The sequence below is a fragment of the Haemorhous mexicanus genome, chromosome Z (assembly GCF_027477595.1).
Source record: "Haemorhous mexicanus isolate bHaeMex1 chromosome Z, bHaeMex1.pri, whole genome shotgun sequence".
Lineage (NCBI taxonomy): Eukaryota > Metazoa > Chordata > Aves > Passeriformes > Fringillidae > Haemorhous > Haemorhous mexicanus.
In genome coordinates, this window is record NC_082381.1 from 62,340,807 (window position 1) to 62,363,017 (window position 22,211).

General features: G+C 39.7%; 1 protein-coding gene across 3 annotated transcripts in view; it reads right to left on the reverse strand.

Annotated features, from left to right (window-relative positions):
- SMARCA2 (SWI/SNF related, matrix associated, actin dependent regulator of chromatin, subfamily a, member 2) overlaps window positions 1-22,211 on the reverse strand; it is a 119,313-nt gene that overhangs the window by 91,588 nt on the left and 5,514 nt on the right. For 2 of the 3 annotated variants that reach the window (XM_059836645.1, XM_059836646.1), the window contains exons 2-3: window positions 13,961-14,221; window positions 5,845-5,968 (exon numbers count right to left, since the gene is read on the reverse strand). In XM_059836645.1, the coding sequence (XP_059692628.1) occupies window positions 5,845-5,968; window positions 13,961-14,185 (349 nt within the window). In that variant the 5' untranslated portion in view covers window positions 14,186-14,221. The remainder of the gene's footprint in view (window positions 1-5,844; window positions 5,969-13,960; window positions 14,222-22,211) is intronic. The other variant, XM_059836647.1, reaches the window with a different exon arrangement.

Genomic DNA, 22,211 nt, shown 5'->3' on the forward strand with positions numbered 1-22,211 from the left:
ATGAAATTTCCCTCTCAGTAGTGTGGCCAGGGTTAAGACCAGTTCTTGAGACTGAACAAAGAAGAAAGAGAAGTCGTGTGTGCAAATAATTTACAACTAGGACTGCAGAAATAAAATTGTTGAGAGGTCTTACACTGGCAAGCAGATGAATAAGGTGGCCAGTCTTTTCTCATCTTTAAAAGTCTGAATGAATTCAGAAAAGGAAGTGCAACTAATTTAAGAACAGTAGGGACAATGAACATTACATGTGAAGTAGCAGTATATTAGTGAATTCTAGAAGTTAAAAAATGGTATGTCTTTTTAAATTCAACAAATACTGCACGACTAATAAAAAGTAATATATATAAAGTCCCAGAATTCTAAATTCCTTCAGCCCTTATTTTTCCACTTAAAAACAGCAAGAAAAGACATCAAAACAATTCAAACTGGCCTGTATTTCACTGCTGTATCACAGTAACTTCATTTAATTTTTACAAATCATAGAAAAACACAGAAATGGTTTATTCCAGTCCATTTACATATTTTTATGAAGTTTTTTATAATACAAGTACTTTATTTTATTAAATAATTGGCTTGTCTTTCCAATTTCTATCCAATCCCCTTCAAAAGTAAATTCTAACCGTGATTTTAATTTGTTGGGTATCTGTTTAAGAGCTTAACAATTTACAGTAAATTTCATACTCCTCATATAAATACTGCAGAACTCACCACAGTTTACTCACAGTGCCAGAAGACTGTTTCTAATCAAATTCAAAATCAGCAACGTGTAGTAAACTTACTATTTAAACAGCTAAATATGAAGTTGAAGCTATGTATTTTCCACTCATTTAACCTGTTAGCATCAAAACAAAGGCATTAAGACTAAACAGGACAAAACAAAGGCATAAAAGACTAACATTGTACAAGTTCAGGAAAAGAGAATCTGCCACCAAAACTAGCCAGGATTATTACCTTTCCTCCAATTTGGCAGTAAGACTGAAAGGAGCAATTGCTGAGGAGAGAGATACCAACTCATAGTATTTCCCCCCATATATTAATGTCAGACTTCTGAAAATCATCCTAGTGCAGTACACAATAAAAATGTGATGATCTGTCTGAGCCAGTAAAACATTCTTTCTGCGCGACTCGCACCTCACTGAGCACCAATAAAAAAAATAAATGGAGAAACTAAATAATAAAGTCGCATACCTTAATTTAGTTAACCAATTACTGTTGGTTAAAAAAATGCAAAAATCTCAGAACAGTAATTACCATACAACCAGTGAACAGGCACTTAAGTAAAATGACACAGGTTCTTGTAGATTTAGCTTTCAAATGTTTCTGACTTGCTCATAATTCATTTCACCTCAGAAAAGGATAGTTAACTATTTCCTAACATAAAAATCATCACTTCCAAAATTCTGTATCAACTTTCTCTTGTTCATTCACAACTGTAGGCTTGATTTACATAATCATATATACAATTGCATGTGCAGTTGCCAATTTACTTCTAATTTATCATCCACATTTGTAAGCCTATATTTCATTTAAAAAATCTTGCTTTTGTACTTAGATACAAGTTTTAGCAAGACTTCCCTCTTTTAAAAAATTACTAAAAAGAACTAAAAAGACTGCTATTGGAACATCTGACATTTAAATGAAATCTCATTTTGTGACCACTTCCCATTGCACACAGAAGGACAACAGCCTATGGATTCATCACAACTATTCCACCCAGATTTCTAAGTACTGAAGCATTTTATGAAGACTATCCACCTTGCCATGGGCAAAAAATTTAAGGACATTGTCTCCCAGTCTAGCTTACCAGTCCTTCTCAGAATCTTGGAGCCTGTGAACAGGCAATTTCTGTCAATGAGGGACCACTACAGCTACAGTAGTCAACCTAACTTTTCCAAAATAGACCAGCAACTCTTGACCTCTAAACAAACCTCTCCGTTTGGTCTATGGGACAGATGACAAAGACATCTAGTGCTGATTTAACTTTTGTATGATACAAAACCTACCACAAATACTTGGGTAATCCTTGTTACAAAGGTTAAATATCTTCATTAAGTAAAATACAGCTATTTGAACACATTTTGAATTCAAATAGTTTGCAGGTAAATTTGCAGGTAGCAAAATACACTGCTTTTTTTTTTTTTTCTTTCCTTTAAAGGCTCCATAAATTACAAACTCTTTTACTGTCTGGGAATGTGCAGACTGACCAAGTATTCTTTTAACTCTCTCATTAGATAAATTAAAAAATAGAGCTTAACACTCCCTAGGATAAAACAGACATACTCTTCTCAGAACTAGAGACTGTTTTTTATTATACACTTTATACTACTACACAGCAAAGTATTTCACTCCTAGGCAGGCATTGCTCTTGGCTACGCTAAAATCTGTGCTAGAAAAATAAGTACATTCTTCTCAGATTCTGATCAGCCTTTGTAACTAACTCATTTATTATTCACTGCTAAACCTCTGTGTTATATATAATTTTTATCTGTACTGACTTAAAACTTTTTTTCAGATCACAAATATCCTGAACAGCACTGAACCAAAACAGACTTCTAAAAGACGAGGAAAAAACACAATTGGATGATCATCTCCTAGTTACAGTTATGTTTATAATCTGTCATTTAATTATCTTAATATATTTAATGCAGATTATATTGATCTTACTTAGTGATATCTTTGTCTTAAATCACAGTATCATACAGTAACAAGCCAAAGAATTTTTATTACTCTACCAGGCAGACAAGGTTATGTCTATCATCATGCTACTGGCTTTAACAATGGACAGAGAAGCCCCATACAGGGGCTGAGATCGTTTTTCCTGACAACTGTACAAATACTGTATCAGACCTGTTGACATTTAAATTAGGGAATTTAGCTTATGATCTCCACAAAAAATTACAGACTAGTTTGACTAGTATATAAAAATAATATAATGGTATCATATTTACATAATATATAATAGTAAATTTGTCAGACTAAAGGCTGAATTTATGCAATTCAGATGGACTTGGACAAGCTCAAAAAGTGTGACCACGTGATCTTCACAAGGTTTAACAAGTCCAAGAGCAAATGTCTGCACAAGGGTCAAAGCCCAGTATCAATACATAGAGGGGAATGAAGGGGTTGAGAGCAGTCCTGCTGAAAGGGGCTTGGGGATACACGTGGACAAGAAGCTTGACATGAACTGTCATTGTGTGGTCACAGCCCAGAAAGCCAGTTCTGTCCTGGGCTGCATCCAAAGCAGTGTGGGCAGCAGGGCCAGAGAGGGGATTCTGCCCCTCTGCTCTGCTCTGGTGAGACCCCCACCTGCAGTGCTGCATCAGCTCTGGGGTCCCAGCACAGAAAGGACATGGAACTGTTGGGAGAGGATTCCACAGAGGAAGCCACAAGGTGGATCAGAGGGATGGACCAGCTCTCCTGTGAGGACAGGCTGAGAGAGTAGGGGTTGCTCCCCCTGAGAAAGGTAGGTTCCACGAAGACCTTATTGTGGCCTTTCAATACTTGAAGGAGGCTTAAAAGAAAGCTGCAAAGAGACTTTTTAAAAGGACTGTAATTACAGGACAAGGGGGAATCATTTTAGACAATAAATTCAGACTAGATGTAACAAAGACTTTTTTTTTTTAATGAAAGTGGTGAAACTCTGGACAGATTGCTCAGAACAACTGCAGACACCCCATCCCTAAAAACATTGACAGTCACTGTCAATGGGGCACTGAAAAACTCCGAACAACGATGGGGCTCTGATCTAGTTGAACATGTCCCTGTTCACTGCAAAAGGTTTGGAGAGAATGAATTTTAAAGGTCCTCATCCAACCCAAACCATACTATGTTCAATAATATTTAATGACACATGGCCATTCTCTCTAAGCTTTTAAATTAATGGGGAAATTTAGGGAGACCCCTTTCTTGGGGTTTTGGACTTATTCAGCTGCTTTCCCTCATATGCCCTCCAAAAATACCAATTAGTGCATATTTATCTACTTCAACTTGAGGACTACAAACAATAAGCCATGAAAAAACCAGACCTAGAACTAATGAGGTATCATTTCTTCTTGACACTTACATTGTTAAAAATTGTACACAACCGTGTACAGTAAGCTTAATTACCAGACATCTATGAGGAAGTGAACGTTACAGTAAGCCTTGGTTTCTACCAAAGCCAACCAAAAATTCTGTCAGGACTTCAAGAGTTACCAGGCATCCTTCCACTGATTCTCAGAGAAGTCATACTTTCCTTTTGCCATGAGTGTGGGCATGGGTAAACCTTCTTTAACCACACTGCGTATCTCTGCAAAATTTGTAAAAACACTAGTGTGCTACTTTCTGTAATGTTGTGGGAAATCAGAAAAAAAAAATCTAATAGGCTGACAGGCTATCAAGGAACCTGGTTTTCTACCCTAGACCTCCACTAATGGGCAAAAGTCCCATCTACTACCAACAAGTGTAGTAGATGGGACTTTGCCCAGCAGGTATCAGAACAGCATCAAGTGCCATCACCACTTTTTTTTGTGGAAAAGACAGTTGTATAAGAACAAAAAAAAATTGAGACATAGAGGCAATGAAAGCTTAAACAGTCCTCTAAAATGTCAAAAAAAGTATCTGGAATATTAGAACATCTGGAGATTTTTCAACCACTTCTTTTAAAAGCCTGCCCCACATCATAACTCTACTAATCTCTGTTTACATTGTAACAGTTGCTGGCATACAAAATAGAGAGTAGGAATCTGTAGCCTCTATCCTGATAAAGTTACTATTAATACAATCAATCATCTTTTGACAGTGCAAAATAACCTGGAAATCTGACCTGAGGCAGCACAGAAAAGGAGAAAACAACTCAGAAACTACTTGTATTTGAAGCATTTGCATACAGGAGCCATGTTCCTGTATATATTTTCAGTACAAAATGTAAGAATTGTCCCATCTTCATCTTTAGACCAAATGCTCTGTTCATTTCATCCCAAGCAAAAGTGCCCTCTAAATGCAAAGACAAGCAAAATTTGTCTCTCAGATGATCACGCTTTCATTTTGTTGAAATGAACAAAAAAGGAAGTTTTACCTGATGAAGAACTTGTCTCTGCAAAGTCAGTTGTATTTTACTTAATTAATACTGAAAGGTTTAAGGGGAAAACATTACTTTCTAATTATGTGGGTCCCAGACTGGGATTCAGCTGGCACGTTACATACTAAAGTTTCAGTTGCATATCACTGAAAAGCACAAAGAAGTTCAGGACCACCTCCTAATAGATCTGTACAGAGGATGTCACACCAAGAGCTCAATATCATTTGGGATTCTTCAGAAGTTGTAAAATAATTAAGCATGCAACATAGAAAATTTTGTTTGCTGTTGAACTTATTAATACTAGCAGGTGTTTCTAGTTAAGTCTCCAAAATACCAAGGTGCTCATAGAATGCATGTCCTTTTATGTTCCACCCTACAGTTACAAAGAAGGCACACAGAGATGTGTTAAAAAGAGTTTCTATCTTCTGGTATAAAAAACATTGGAAAGCACTTTGATCAGCATTTGATGAGAGTAAATCATATTAAAATGTATTTACATTTACAGTAGCCACATAAGAAGTAAGTTGGTGGTTTTTTTTCTTTAGAGGTGCAAACTGAAATTTATGATAGACTTGCCCCAGCCACAGACTTGAACCTCAGCTTTTCTCCAATACATGCCTAATGGATACTCCAGAAAGCAAAGCGATTCAGCTATTTGCCTTGCCCTGTTCAGCTTTTCCAAACAAAGCTGAAGGGAAATAACTGGCAACTTGTGATATGGAACTACAGACGCTTCGTGGAACAAGAGGCACCAAAATCACAGAGTAAGCACAGTATGGATAAACCTTGGCTATGCTGGTCCATTGGACTCTGAGGTGGACCCATTCCAGGATGAGGAGGTCGCATACTCTTCATGGAGCCACAATGAACATCTTCAACCATTCCTTTTTCATGCAAGCCATCAATAGACTGTGAAAACAAAATAAATATTTAGAGAGAGACAGTATATAAATCCACTACAAAAATATTAATTACCAACTCAAAATCTAAACAAATACATGAAGAGGAAAAACTTCTTTCAGCAGTCATTCAAAATAAAAAAAAAAAAACCCAAGGAACCTCCGTTCTGAAATCACACATTTAGGGAAGCATAGAACGCTATTAGACTGCTTGTCCTTTTTTGGGGATGTGTTTACTTTTTGCCTTTTTTTTTCATTATGAACTGTTTGGCAGTGGCAGGGAGGCAAACTGTCCAAATACAAAAAGATAACCTGTACTGGCTTCATATTACAAAGCAGTGTAACACACACTAACTTATGAAAGTAGAGCCTGTGGCTTGAGTTATTTTTAGCCCAAACTTTGCCCTTTCAGTCACTGCTTTACTGGAATGTCCCAACATTGTTTATCTTCAAAAACAAGAGTAACATTGCAGGAAGTAACAAAAACAAGGATCAGCAGTCAAGGAAGCAAAAACAATACTTGTGCTCCCTACAGCTCCTGTCCCCTCATATACTCCTCTAAAACTAGAGTTCCCATGGTACTTCAAATACAGAACAGTTTCAAGTGCTGTCCTTAGAGAGTGTAGAAAAGATAGCCTGGAGTCTGAAAAACATGCTGAAGGCATTCTGGGCACTGAAAAAGGCTCCATAATAAAAAAGAAGAGCTCTGAAAGTGGAAACAAGGGACAAGTGATACTGGAAGAAAGATGTCCCAAGAAACAATGAAGTTTTCCATGAAAGTAAAACTTATATTCCTAACTATGTAAAGGATTAAGCTAACTAATTTTTAACTTAGAGCTCTGTAACACTTTGTATAAGGAAGGAAGAGACTGGCATCATTTACTTAGCCTCTCTTTACAGAAATACACAGCTCTGTCCCAGACTAACACATGCATGCATGCACACTAAATACTGCTCTTGCAAACCCTACTGTGAATGGAGACCTCGTGGTCTGTTTTATCTAAATGTACATCTCTTTATTGAGAATTCTTTTCAAAAAGAGACTGAAGATAACTTATTCCAGTAGAAAATTTAGGGAGTTAATTAAACAAGTGTGCAGGAAGCCACATCAGCTCATAGAAAAGAAGCATCACATTTCTTATTTTTGAGTAATTTGTTGCACATGACTAAATTTCAACAGAACTAAACAAAGGTCACCCTTTCTACAAAAGAAAAAATAATTCTAAATTTCCATTTTCATAAACCCTTCACATAAGATTTCTACTTCCAATTGCAATCATCAGATTTGACTGAAAACACCTTTAAACACACTGAATTTATTGTTGTTGTTCAGCACTTTTTAAGAATTTCACTATCATTTTTCCTTATCAGAAGTTTGAGTTAAAATGAGGAAAGTTATAGAAAAGGAAAAATAAAATTTTTTTTTCATGTTTCACCAAATAATTTAATTATCATGACAGTATAAAAATATTTGTGAAAAGAAATTGTATCAGAAAAATACATACTATTCAAGAAGCTATTTTTAAATACAAGAACTTGGGATATGGAGTAGAAATTCAGGCACAGATGACTGACACATTAAAAATAGTTCCATTCTGCGAACCAAGTAAATCCTAGTGCCCTTTTCTAAGGCATGAAGATCCCTCCCTCTCTCTTCACCCCTTCTTTAAAAGACAGCCAGCAGAAGAGAACTCTCGTTTCACATTCTGTCTGCATGAGCTGAGTATTACAGAAACCAAAACACCTATAAAGCTGGACACATTCTTATTTTGCCATGCTATGCGCTGGCTGCCCTGGTATCTTTATGGCAACCAAGAGGAGGAGACTTGCTGGTAACTTGATCTGATTTCCAGAACAGAAGACTCTAGCTGCACATCTGTGGCATAAATAACTGCAGGGATGGGTTTCACTGCACTAATAGGTGGAAACCATGAAACCTCTGAGAACGCAAACAGCTTGGATGGGATTAAGAAGGCACATGCCACACATACATCAGAAGTACCAGCATAAAGCGCATGGGGAAAGGAGCTCAGTTTAAAAAGAGCCACATAGAAAAGAAAAGCAAGTATGTGGCCTTTGACAGAGGAAATTTTTTAAAAACTCAAACAGGAACAGAGAGGTAGTGACATGACTATACAAGAAAAATTTAATTCAAGGCGTGCTTTTGTGGAGATCATTGATCAAAAGAACAGATTTTTTTGTAAAAAAAATATTATTAAAAAAACACAGACACAAAAACAAGTGTAACAAATTGAAATGCTTCAAGTACACGGAAGGGAGACTACACATATAACAAGAAAGGGGTTTGCATCTGTGTATTTGCTTATGCAGTGAAAAAACTGAAAACTAAATTAATTAGAATATATAAATCAGCTTTTTATTAGCAAAAATACAAAAGATGAAGATGGCATAAACTTCTGTGAAGTCAAAATTAGTTTTAATGATTACACAATTGCTAATGTATGCAAAGACTGGTACATCCAAGAATGTATTTCATATTAAATAACCTCTACTGGCTATGAAAAAACCATATACAATAGGGAACACAATTCAGCAGAGGACAGCAGTGGCCTACAAGAACTGAGGAATAGTTATTTTTGGTAACTTTTCTAAATCACTGTATGGTTACAGAGCTAGAGGATAACTCTATGCAACAGGTTAAAAACGACAGAGGGTATCTAAACACTATGTAATTTCTGTTAATTCTTCAGTCCTCTGTAAGTTATGAAAGCTATCTTCCACAAAAATGCTGTTGGGATAAGTAATCTATATTACCAATAAAGCACAATGGGGTGCTCTTTTTGTTTTACTCTTCTAATAGGACAGAACAGAAGGGAAACAGTTGAGACCTATTCAACTTAGAGGAGAAATTACAATTTTGATTGGTCCTCATAAGTAAGGAAATAAGTACTGAACAGGCTAAATAAACAATGCTTCTAGAAAAAGAATGAGGGATGAACTTCAACTGTAAGCTACCATATGCCGATGGCCTTGGCAGACTTACATAATGTCTAATGCATAAGGAAAATTTTGCCTACAGTGCTTTTACTCAGAATTTAGCAACTAAGGTCTTCTCACAGATGCATCACAGTTTGACCTATTTTCAGATAAACTGTGACATTACAGTGTCTGGGGTTCTTTTGTTTTAATCCACCTTCTTAAAAAACCATCAAGCAAAAAACCCCTCCAGCCTTAAAATCAAAGAAGCCTTAAAACTGAAGACTGAGTACTCAGACCAGTTTTCTTGTAGACCATACAGCTTTTAAAACAACAGAATTACACAGGGTGAACAGCAATGTGTTGTCATGTAACTGCCACATAACTAGACAGCATAACTGAATGCATCCCTGATGGACATCCAGTCTGACTGTAGTTTTTGTAGCAGGAATTAGTAGTTTTTGGCCATCAATTCCATTAATCTCTAAAAAACCACAAAATCACCATTTTACATTAAGTTCTCTGTTGATTTTTCAAAGTTGGCAATACTTCCTTTCTTTTCTCCTAAGGTAGACACGAACAACAAAAAAAATGCAAAGAACATGCCTACTGAAGTTGCATGCTGTTACTTCCAGGACCATGACAGAAATACTTCGATTCTCAGAATGCCTAATGTGCTAATCTATTACCCAATAATATTCGAAACGGGAAACTATTTGCCTTCTGTTTTAATGGAACATCTGAGTGAAAAACTAACATATTTAGTAAAAACTACTGTATTTCTGAAGAATTTTTTCTCTCCCTCAAATTTCATCTCACTCACCAAAACCAGTAATATTCCCCATGACATCACTCAAATTATTCCACAGTCAGCAGTACATTTACAGTACATCCCATTACAAATTCACAAAAGAAGTGATTATGCATCAGGTTACAATTAAATGGAAGAGAAAATACAACAAGAGCTCATAGTACTTCATCCATCCCTCAAGTGAGCACCATTCCACTTAACAAGCTACAATGTTGTCATAACCAGAAGTTAAGCCGCTAAAATCATATGGTCCAGCTAGCGCTTAAGAAGATAACAGAAGGCTGTATCATAGCATCATAGAACTGCTTGAGATGGAAGGAACCACAAAGATCATCAAGTTCCAAACCCCTTGCAGTGGCAGTCTCTAGACCAGCTTGCTCCAAGTCCCATCCAAACTCACCTTAAACACTTCTAGTGAAGGGACATCGACAGCTACTGCAGGCAACCTCTTCTAATGCCTCACTACATTCACAAGAGAGAATTTCTTCCTGGTATCTATAGTTATACTATATTCTAGTTATACTAGAATTTCTTCCTAGTATAACTGTCTTTCAGTTGGAAACCATTCCTCCTTTTACCTGTCCTGGTAAAAAGTCTTTCTACATCTTTCTTGCAGGCTCCCTTCAGGTACTGGAAGGCTGCAATGAAGTCACTTCAAAGCCTTCTCTTCTCTAGGTTGAACAAATCCAGTTCTCTCAGCCCTTCCTAACAGGTGAGGTGCTCCATCCTTCTATCAGCTTGGTGGCCTCCTCTGGACTCACTCCAGCAGTTCCATATCATTCCTGTGCTGGGGACCCCAGAGCTGATGCAGCTCTGCAGGTGGGGTCTCACCAGAGCAGCGCAGAGGGGGAGAATCCCCTTCCTGGCCCTGCTGCCCACGCTGCTTTGGATGCAGCCCATGTTTGGCTTTCTGGGCTGTGACTGCCCATGGCTGGGTCAGGTCTAGCCTCTCATCTACCAGCACCCCCAAGCCCTTCTCAGCAGGGCTGCTCTCCATCTTTCCCTCCTCAGCTGGGGCTGATACAAGGAATTGCCCCAGCCCAGGTGCAGCACCTTGCAGCACCTTTTTAAAACACCTAAGATACCTATGGACCCACTTCTCAAGCTTGTCCAGGTCTCTCCAGATGGTATCCCATCCTTCAGACATTGCCTGCACCGCTTAGGTTGGTATTATCTGCAAATCTGCTCAGTCCCCTTGTCTATATCATTAATGAAGACATTAAGTAACACTGGTCCCGATACAGACCCCTGAGGGACACCACTTGGCACTGGTGTCTATCAAGACTGAGCCATTGACCACTAGCCTCCAGGTGTGACTGTACAACCACTTTCTTATCCATCTAACAGTCCACTCATCAAAACCATCTCTCTCCAGTCTAGAGAGGAATGTTGTGGGGGACTGTGTCAAAGGCTTTATCAATTCAGACTAAAACCATGTAACCTCACTCTGCCCCAGAGGAGGTTCTATGTCAATGCAGAAGAAAAGTAAGATTAGGGCAAGGAAGTTAGCAATGCTTTCTTTTAACATCTTTCAGCTTCCATGTATTTGTTCCACAAGTTTCTCTGAGGCTGTTACAGTTTGTCCATTTAGCAGTAACCCTGACACACTTCTAAGTATTCCTTCTTAAACATAGCTGTGATGCATCCAAGATACACTTCAGTAAAATCTGGACATATATTTTGCTGGAAATTTGGTTGATAGCCCTTAAAAAACCAGCAAAAAAATGGAGTTAATTTATTACTTCTGTCAAAACTGCGTTATGTAAACTAATAGTAAATTTTCCCATGGAAAGGTCTTCTGGTTCCTAAGTGAATATACAATCTTTAATTTTCATAACAACAGTTTTTAAGTAAAAACACTTTAGGAATTATGATTTATTAACAGAAATTTGTTTCAATCAAGCTATTGCTTGATCTTTTGGATCTTTGGATTTTTTAAAGCTTTTTGCATTATATTATCATTTGTAAGCTAGTCATACATCTAACACAGAATGAAGTTGCTTAACTTAAGCATGTGAATTTTAAAAGGACGTGCCAGTGCATACATGAGTATCCCACAAAGCAAGTGCAAAATTGGGACACTTCTGGTGCAATCTCCCATTTTTACTGCATTTTATTAAAAAATAGTGTTATGATATATCATGGCTTGAAAGTCAACATACTTCATACAGCATTAAGCAAAAAGAAAATGTTTATTTGGTCCAGCTGCAGGTGGCTGCCCAGTTTTTTAATTTCACTGAACAACACTCCAGTAAGGTTTGCAAAATATTCTAGAGGAGCCCTTAGATCCTTCCAACAGTTATCCCAATACACTATTTCTAGAGTTGCACAGAAAAAAAGACCTAAAACCTCATCTAGACTAAAAACTAAGTAAGATTTTATTTCATTTTTTTTTTCACCTGTATCAGCTCAACAGACCCATTTTCTAGGTTAATCACACCTAGAAAATGTGAAGACATGCTGGAACCTAAGAAGTAGAAACGTAAAAGACAACAGCAAGCCTGTTGCTAGTAAAATAAAGACTTTTGAAATTACAGTCTTTGTTCCATTATCAGAATCAAGCTATAGAAAAGGTAGAGTAATTTACTGTAACTATACTGAATGATCACCTTTGAATTGGCTATCCAGACTCTCTGTGGCACATTTTTCAAAATATTTCAATGCTACCTCAATGGGAGAATTTCTGCTCTGGCTCACAGAACCTTGTGAGATGCTCTCTGAAGTCCCTGAAAGAATGTTGTGGGATGATATTTGTTGGCTTGTTTCTAATTATACCATAGGACGGACTGCCTGATATAACAGTGTAACAGGATATATCAATTAAAAACATAATGTGTGAAGTATTCAGCAGCTCAATGTGAAATTCCTGGGGCTACCTTCTTCTTCTACAGGTACAAGAAAAATCGAAAGGAATGAAGGATGTTAAAACCCTGGCTATAAAGTCTGGTGACAGAGTTCTGAAAAGCTGGGCTGTAACTGACCCCACAAACAAAAAAATGCCAACTGCAAATGTCTAATCTGGCTAACAGCTATATGAGATACCTCAAGATCCAAATGCAAAGGTTACAGTTACTACACATAGTGACCTCTGAGAGATTACAGCAGGTCAGTGCAAATGGAAAGATGGATCACAGCCTCCTTCACATCAGCTAGTCTTTGTCTTATTAAAATATTTTTAATTCTTCATGTAAAATATGGTAATGCCATGTCCCTACTGATTGGACATTATTTTAATGAATGAAACTGATCCATATGTGAGAGTGTCAAAATGAAGATGTAATTTCAAGAGGAAAATTAAAACATGTTTCTATTACTTTAAAAGTTTTTTGTTGCAATTTGTTCTCTATGTGCATATAACAATTTCCAGTGGAATCAACAATAGCTGCCAAAATGTTTTCAATATCTTGGTTCTGTAAGCTGCTACTACATATTTCTGAGTAGAACATCAGTGTAATCAAAATTATTCTGGGTTCTAAATCTCTGGTAAACAACCAAACAAAACAACAATACATAAAGAAACTGTACTCACAAAGCAATTTCCAAACAGGCAAGTACTTAATCAAAGGAAAAAACATTAATGATAGTCTAAGCACACACAGTCTAAGCACACATAGTCTAATGTTAAGTGTATAACAATAACCTCAGAAGTACAATTATGGACATGTTCTGCATGATATTTCATCATGATGTCATATGTTTTATATTCCTTTGTAAGATGGAGTCCTTATGAAATTACTTGAAAGCCATGTTTTTAACCACATTTTCAATATGGAAGAGTAAACAACTTTGTAATACAAATCCTTTAAGGTGGATTAAGTTTGTTTTGTTTTGTTGGGGATTTTTAAAAAAAAATAACAATTTCATTCAAAATTAAAAACCACCCCAGAAAAAACCACATGCTATGTCCAAACAGACAAGAAGAAGAAAGAGAAAAGAAGTGCTTAGAATGGTGTGCCTAACACTATCATTCATTTTTTTCTCCCTAGTAACATCTGTCTACTGAAAAATACAATTTACAAATTAACATTTCCAAACTACTAACTATACTCCAAAGCAGTCTAAGAACAAGGAAGCTGTGTTTAATCTGATACACAAATTATCTTTAGTAATAAAGAAAGAAGTAAGAGTGCAGCTGAAGTTCTGCAGGTGATGTATAATAGCAGTTAAGCAGGTCTAAATGTGGAGTTCAAGTAACTCTTTTCATCAGTAGAGAGAATTCTAGGGAAAAAAGGTTCACTTGTAATAAACTATTACCTTATGCATTTGATGCATGCCTTCCTGTGGATAATCTGTAGGCCCCATTGTTGGCATTGGATGTGGGACACTGGGTGGACCAGGACTTGGCCCCATCATGCTGTGAACGGAGCCAGGAGATGGCCCTGGTCCTGGGCTAGGTCCCAGAATCGGTCCAGGTGAAGGTCCTGGTCCAGGGGAAGGACCAGGATGAGGCATGGCGCCAGGGTCTGTAGGCGTGGACATCTATTTTCTGTCTCCTTTTCAATTAGCAGAATAGTTCTAATAACAAAAACAAAACAAAACAAAAACAAAACCACAATTTCTGTGTGACATTAGGGGTATGGCAAAAAATTTAATAAAATCAGTTGTTACACACACACACACACACACACACGTACATAAATACACATGCAAGCTGTCACCAACAGAAAATGCCTAATGTTGCCCATTAGCTTGAGCATCCTTCTAAAAGCCCACTAGAAAGATAAGGATCCTGATAATTCCGTCAATTTCTAGACATTTGTATGGTACCCACAGAACAAAGCAGCTGGTGTGCTATGAGAAACATCTACCAGAAAAATAGCTGAACCGACTTGCTATCACCAGATGTGCCATGTGGGCCAAGCACGGCACAATAGTTACCAAGAGCAGGAAAGAGAGTAGGGCACCTCTGTAACTTATATGTTAAAAAATCTTTCTCTAAACAGCTGTGACTAGTCTGAAAATTGTATTTGTAAAATTCATGGTAATACAGTGAAAACATTAAAAGGATTTTTAAGACTATTTTCAGAACCTTTTTTTCACTTGCCTGAGAGCACTGAGACATACATGGAGCCACCAGCCTGCCCTGGAGCAGCTGAGTGGGCAGAGTCAGTAGTGACAGTGACGGGTTGGGACACGGCCTCACTACCCCCAGTCAGCCCTTGCCAAGGCAAACAGTTCCAGTGTGGAGCCATAGACTGCAGTGAGCAGGGCTGGAGCCAGGGGAACCACAGGGGAGCACTGACACCCACCTGGGACTGGCAGCTTGCCCTAGAGCAGCCGACCAGGCATGAGTGAAGTCAGCAAGGACAGCGGCTGCTCCAACTCTCTCAAATGGGGTCCTAGTAAACGTGACAAGGGCACACTGGCTGTGCTCCCATATGGACATTTGGAAGCAGCCAACAGAGGCAATGAACAGACCCAGCAGTTGGAGAAGAAGGGCATTTTCTTATTAGTGAATGCTCCCTCAGGTATGGTTTTCTGACACCACAGAACTCATTCCCCCTGAACTCAGTGCATCAGCCACGTCAGAAGCCTTCAGCCAGCTAGACTATCCATTGGTAGATGAAGCTGTTCAGGACTCAGGCTGCCAGGAGTGCCTGATGGCTCTCCGTAAGGCTGGGACTGACCGTCACTCCTGTCACAGAAGATGTGCTACTGCAAGTGCACTATCGCCAGGTTAAGGAGCCATGGGTGAAGTAAACAGCCTGTGCAGTACTTGTGAGAATGAGTGAGAGATTGACAGGTTAGTCTCAATGAGTCTCACAAGTCTCAAACCTCCACTGAAGAGAAGACGCAGGCGGACTCAGAACCCTACCAAGCAGGAAGGCAGAGGTCTCTTGAACACAAATACTGGAAGCTGGCCATTGGCCACACTAGCCAGAACACCCTTCCTCCTGAAAACCTGAAGACAACAAATAGGACTGGTACCATTTACAAGAAGTATGATGCCCTGGAATGGGCAGGACAGCCAACAAATGAGGTAGACATAGGTCCTTCTGGGATGGGGGAACCATCTGGAGCAAGACAGCCTGCCACCCTCATCACGACTGCCCCTGTTACTTAAAAGGGAAGGGTAGCTGGTACAGGTGACTCCCTTCTTAAGGAAAGTCCGCTGTGCAGACCAGACCTGCTATGCACACCAGACCCAAGCCACAGGGAAGTCTGCTGCTTCCCAGAACACGTCATTCCAAGATTGGATGCCATCAGCAGAATCTGCCTTTTTTTTTTATTTTTTATCACGGCATGGTCCATACAACAGTAGGTGTACTGATACCTGAAGGGATGTACCTTTTGCAGAGTAGAAAAAGGGTTCTACCAGAAGAGCTAGCAGGGCTCATTGATAGAGCTTTGAACTAGATTGGAAGGCAGGAAGGGATAAAACCAGGCTTCCCAGTGATAAGCAATGGGATGGCACACCAGAACTTGAGGAAATGAGATCACTCTATCTGCTCCATGAGGTGTAGGCTACAAAGAACTACAAGCATGAGAAAGGAAAAAGGGCAAGCTTTGGTCCAGTGCCAGAAATATGACATCGCTGACATAAAACTCAGTGGGATGAGTCCTGTTGTAGCAGTGTGACATCATATTTTGTCTCAGGTATCTTTGTCCTTTACCAGGTGTCAATCACCTTCTCCTTCCACTCTGATGCATGCTGGGTGCTGTCTATCAATCCTGGCATTCCATAGGGGCATCGAGTGATTGGCAGAGTTCAAAAGATGCCTTGCATCCCTGGGGGAGGTCCATTGGCCCACAGAGGTGTCCCTTGCACCTGAGACGTGCCCACCCTGAACCTGGTTGGTGCATTCCTTACCCCTCCCCTTCCCCTCTCCCTGAGCTTAAAAGAGCCAACAACTTCCTGTGACTGGTGTGTCATGCTGGATGCTTACAGGCTCTTCAGGAGGGATAGGCAGGGCAAGTAAAGTAGGGGTATAGCGTTGTCGTTTATAACAGAGGGACAAGAATGTATGGAGGTTACAACTGGCAACAGCAGGATTGAGACCCTCTGGGTTAAGATAAAGGTATAAAAAAATAATGAAGATGTCATCATGGGAGGCTGCTATAGATCATAAAGGCACAACAATGAGATCAATTCGTCAAGAAACCAATGGAAACCCTCAAATTTCTCCTTATGGCATAATTCAACTGGCCAGATGTTAATTAGACCACACAGCTGGTACAATCAAGTCCAGGAGATTCTTAAAACACCTGGATGCTACTTCATGGTTCAAGTGCTAAGATAGGTGGCTAGGAAAGATGCTCTTCTTGATTTCATACTTGTTAACAGGGAGGGTCTCATGAGTGACATGGTGATTGGTGCCATTCCAGGCCTCACTGCGCACAAAGTAACCAAGCTCAAAATCTGTTGAGAGAAGGAAAAGCACCAGCAAAACCTCAACTCTGGATGTGAGGAAAGCAGACTTCAGGCTGCTCAGGCAATTAGTGAGTAAGGTACCCTGGAAAAATGCTTCTGCAGGTGCTGGGGTCTGTCACTGCTGGTCACATTTTAAGCACCATCTTCTAAGGGCATAGGAAGAGGCAATTCCCAATTGCCAGAAGTCAGGCAGGAGAGGCAGAAAATGGCTTGTCTGAGCAGCAATCTTCTTTGGGAGGTAGAGGCAAAAAAAGAAGGTGTAGGCTCAGCAGAAGCAAGGTCAGGTGACATGAGAGTATTACAGAGATGCTGCTCCCCACTGCAGGGAGAAAATCTGTCATGCTGAAGCTCAACTGGAGATGAAGCTGGCCACAATTGAGGGGGACAATAAAAAGATGGAGTTTCAACACAATAATAGAAAAAGACAGTGGAGAAATGACACTGTCCTCTTACAGGACGAGAACAGTCACCTCACAAACAAGGACATGGACATGGCAGAAATATTTAATGCTTCCTTTACCTCTGTCCTCAATGCCAATGATGGATTAAGGGGTCTCATGGCCCTGAGTTGGAGGACAGTGGCTGTGAGAAGGATCAACTCCCAGTTCCTTGTAAATCTATAGGGACCAATGGAATTCATCTGAGAATACTCAAAAGAGCTGGCTGATGTCATCACAAGACCTCTCAATGATTTTCTAATGGACTTGGGAATCCAGATAGGTCCCAGTTGGCTGGAAGCTGGCTGACATCCCAGTTTTCCAGAAGAGCAAGAAGGATGAGCCTGGAAACTCCAGGCCAGGCAGTCTCACTTCAGTGACTGGCAAAATTATGGAGAATACTATTCTGGGAGGTATTGAAAAACACCTGAAGGACAATGCAGTCATCAGTCACAGCCAGCATAGGTTCATGATGGGAAAGTCCTGCTTGACAGAATTAACCTTATTTTATGACAGAGTAACGCCCTTACTTGATCAAGGGAAGCCAGTTGATGCAATCCTTTTGGATTTTAGTGAAGGTTTCAATACTGCCTCTCACAGGATCCTTCTAGAAAAAATGTCCAGCACACAGCTGGGTAAGCACAGCTGGCTGATGGGCTGCACAAAGGGTTGCAGTGAATGGGGTGCCATCAGGCTGGTGACCTGTCTAGTGGAGCTCCACAGGGCTCCTCCTTAGGCCCCGTGCTCTTAAACACAGTATCACAGAATGGTTTGGGTTGGAAGGGACTTTTAAGATCATGTAGTTCCAACCTCCCTGCCATGCGCAGGTACCCATTCCACTGGATCAGGTTGTTTAGAGTCCAGTTCAACCTGGCCTTGAACACTTGCAAAGACAGAGCTCTTCAACTTCTCCGGTCAATCTGTGCCAGTGCTTCACTACCCCCACTGTAAAAAATTTCTTCCTAACAGCTAATCTAAACATACCTTCTTTAAGTATAAAACCACTGCTCCTTGTCCCACCACTGTGTACCCATACAAAAAGTCCCTCTCCCTCATTTTTATAAGGCACCTTCAGGCAGTCAAAAGCTACAATGGAGTCTCCCTGAAATATCCTCTTATCCATGCTGAAAACCCCTACTCCCTTTGCCTTCCTTCACAGAAGATGTGCTCCATCTAAGCTTCTTCAAGGCCATCTTCTGGACAAACTCTAACAGGTCCATGTCCTTCTTATACTGGGGACCCCACACCTGGACACAGCACTCCAGGTAGGGTGTCATGAGGGAAGAGTAGAGGGGTAGAACCACCTCACTCACTCTGTGAGCCACATTTCTTTTGATGCAACACAGGATGCAGTTGGCTATCTGGGCTGCAATTGCACATTGCTGGCTTACCGTCTCAAAAGAATTGGAAGAAGGACTTAAAGGGATACTAAGTTTGCAGATGATACAAAGTGGGAGGAGCTGTTGAGTCCCTTAAAGACAAAAAGACCCTAAAGAGAAACTTAGAAAAATAGGAAGACGCGGCCATCACCAAAGGTATGAAGTTTAACAAAGCCAAATGCCAAATCCTGTGCCCGGGATGGGGCAACCCTGGATGTACAGACTGGAGAATGAGATGCTGGAAAGCAGTACCACAGAAAGGGACCTGGAGCTCCTGGTCAACGGAAGGCTGAATACAAGTCAGCAGTGCGCTGGCAGCCAGGAGGGCCACTCGTGTCCTGGGGGACATCAGGCACAGCATGGCCAGCCAGACAAGGTAGGGGATTGTCCTGCTCTGCTCTGAGCTGGGGTGGCCTCACCTCAAGTGCTGGGGGCAGTTCTGGGTGCCACAGTAAAAGAGATATAAAGCTACTGGAGGGCATCAAAAGGAGTGCCACAAAGATGGTGGAAGGCCCAAACCAGAAGTATCAAGGAGCAGCTGAGGTAATTTGGCTTGCTCAGCTTGGAGAAGACAAGACTGAGGGAAGACCTCACTGCATCTACAACTTCCCTATGAGGTAAAGAGGAGGGACAGACACTGTCACTGTGTCCCTTCTATGTGGCGACCAATGACTGGACCCAAAGGAATGATCTGAAGCTCTGTCACAAGAGCTTTAGATTGGATATCAGGAAAAGACTCTTCACCCAGAGGTTTTTTTGGGCACTGGGATGGGGGCTCCTCAGGGTAGTGGTCATGCCACCAAGCCTGACAGAGGTCTCTGGCACCTGGTGTGGTTCTTGTGGTGTCCTGTTGAGTGGCAGGAGTTGGACTCGATCCTTTTGGGTGACTTCCAGCTCAGGATATTCTGTGATTCTATGACCTGATACCTTGGGATCCCGTTTCCTTGCATGGTAAAACACAGAGATGCCTATGAAGCTTCTCAGTTCAAAACTCTACAGTCAATAATTAGTCCTTTACAACCCCACAACATGACTAAAAAAGGAATCAACTTATCAAATGTTCACAACTGCAAACACCATAGCTTCCTCTAAGAGGCCTATGTTTTAACTGAAGGACAACACACATTTTCCACACAACAAATAGTTTCTACATGTTTCAATCGTGATATTGCAAAATCTAAGACTGACACTGTCACAGCTGAGTAATGCACTACGTGCACTATAAACAAAATTCAATCCATTTAACAAAGCTGATACCTAGCACCACCACTACAATCCAGAAGAAGGTATACAGAACCATAATACAATCAATAATAAAAGTTCTATCAGTATACAGTATTCCAAAATACCTTATTCCACAAAAGACATCTACCTATACCCATGCATTAAAATCTTTCTCTATATTCACCTATTCATCCTATTTCAAATTCAATTTGCAATTCTCATAAAAATTAGCTCCAGTCTCAAGTCCATTAGTTAGACTGCCATTTACAAATACATTAAACATATCCTGCATGCAAATTTGAAACATCAGGCACAGCATGGCCAGCCAGACAAGGTAGGGGATTGTCCTGCTCTGCTCTGAGCTGGGGTGGCCTCACCCCAGCTCAGTATTAGAAAACACTAGTTTCTAGTGTTCAGTATTAGAAAACACTACTTAAATGCAAGTAATAAATTCTGTCCGAAGACAGTAATGGAAATAAAGAGACAAAGCAATTTTCTCTGGTAACAGTAGTCCACAAAATTAAAAAAAAATACCACTCACCTAAACCTGAACAAAGTATGGCCCTCCCAACTAAGTATTTGTTCACAGAAATTACCTGCTAAAAAGTGTAAAGTTTAACATGTTTCAAAAATACCTTCATTTGTATTTATTAAGTCTGAGATTGTACCAAAAAACCCCCACAGAAATTATAGACTCTGCTCTCATCAAAACTCAGTAAAAGCTAGATATCTAAGTCATTTAGGCCTTTATGAAAGCCTCATTAAAAGTCAAAGCAAAAATCTACAAAAAAAACAAGAGGTCCAAAAGTGGCCAAGTTCCATGCAGATAGTATTGGTGTTATTTTGGTTAAATTCTGGTGCCTACAATGAAAAAAGCAGTATGAAGCCAACTGCCTGCCAAAAGCCAGTGCTGACCTATTTCTTTGGACTGCTTTTTAATGAGTAGTGCCTGTTTAGAATTAAAAAGCAAGAGGGAAGAAGCAGCAATAAAAAAAGTAAATGTTTCCAACAAATTGCAGGACTATAGTGAAATGAAAAAAAAAAAAAAAATCTTACTGTTAAAAATTATGAGGCTCTTGGTCCTGATTCTAGAACACATTACATGTTGTTCAATTGTTTTTCAAGTGTCCAATCTTAAAATTTCCTCCAAACGCTCACTGGAGTAGTATTATTCACATGACTTCAAATAGGATGGGTTTTTTTTCCTGAACCGTAATCCTTTACCAGCTCTTAGATCTATTTACATCAACACGACCAATTTTCTTTTGTGAACAGCCCCAGATGAACTACTGGCAATCGAATTACTTGTGGTGGTTCTTCTTGTGGTCTCAGAGAATTTCTCCACCTCTCCTGGACACAACCAGAGCTAAGACAGGAAAATAAAAAAGGCATCTATGATATGTCAGAATAACTTAAGCCAGATCCAAACACAACAGCAACAAAACCAAGAGTCGAAGATTAAGGAAGATTTAGGTTCTCTGCTCAACTATTTCCAGATCTAACAGTTTAGGACAGTGAATACCTGCACTGTGAACAATCTGAAATAACAGTCTCTAACTGTAAATCTTTCTCCATTATCATTTTATATACACTTAGAAAGTTTTGTAGATGTAACTAATTCACTGTACAATACGGTCTTCATCAGTTCAATGTTTCTATTACACACATTTTGGTATAAACCTGCTACAAACCCACAGGTAACAAAGGCAGGGATTTTTTTCACATGAGGAAGTATTAGCAGATCCCAAACAAAAACACAGCAGGTAAAAAACCATTTGCATTACTCTGGAATTCAAGATCAGCTGTACACCCAGAAAGATCCAGGGATTACAGACTGCTTTGACAGGGCACACACCAAGTCTAAGAACAGATGGAGCAGGAAGTATTTATAATTCTTCTAGCTAGTTTCCTTCACCATCCAATATAACTTCTGCCTTTCCTCTCAACCTAAATTGAACCTCAGCCAGAAAGTTTTGGCCACATCTCCTGCCTTGGATATGCAGTGGAAAGTAATGAAACTATACCACTTAGAACTTATGAAATATGGACCCACAGAACAGCCACACAGACATTGCAAAATGTAACTCTGTCTT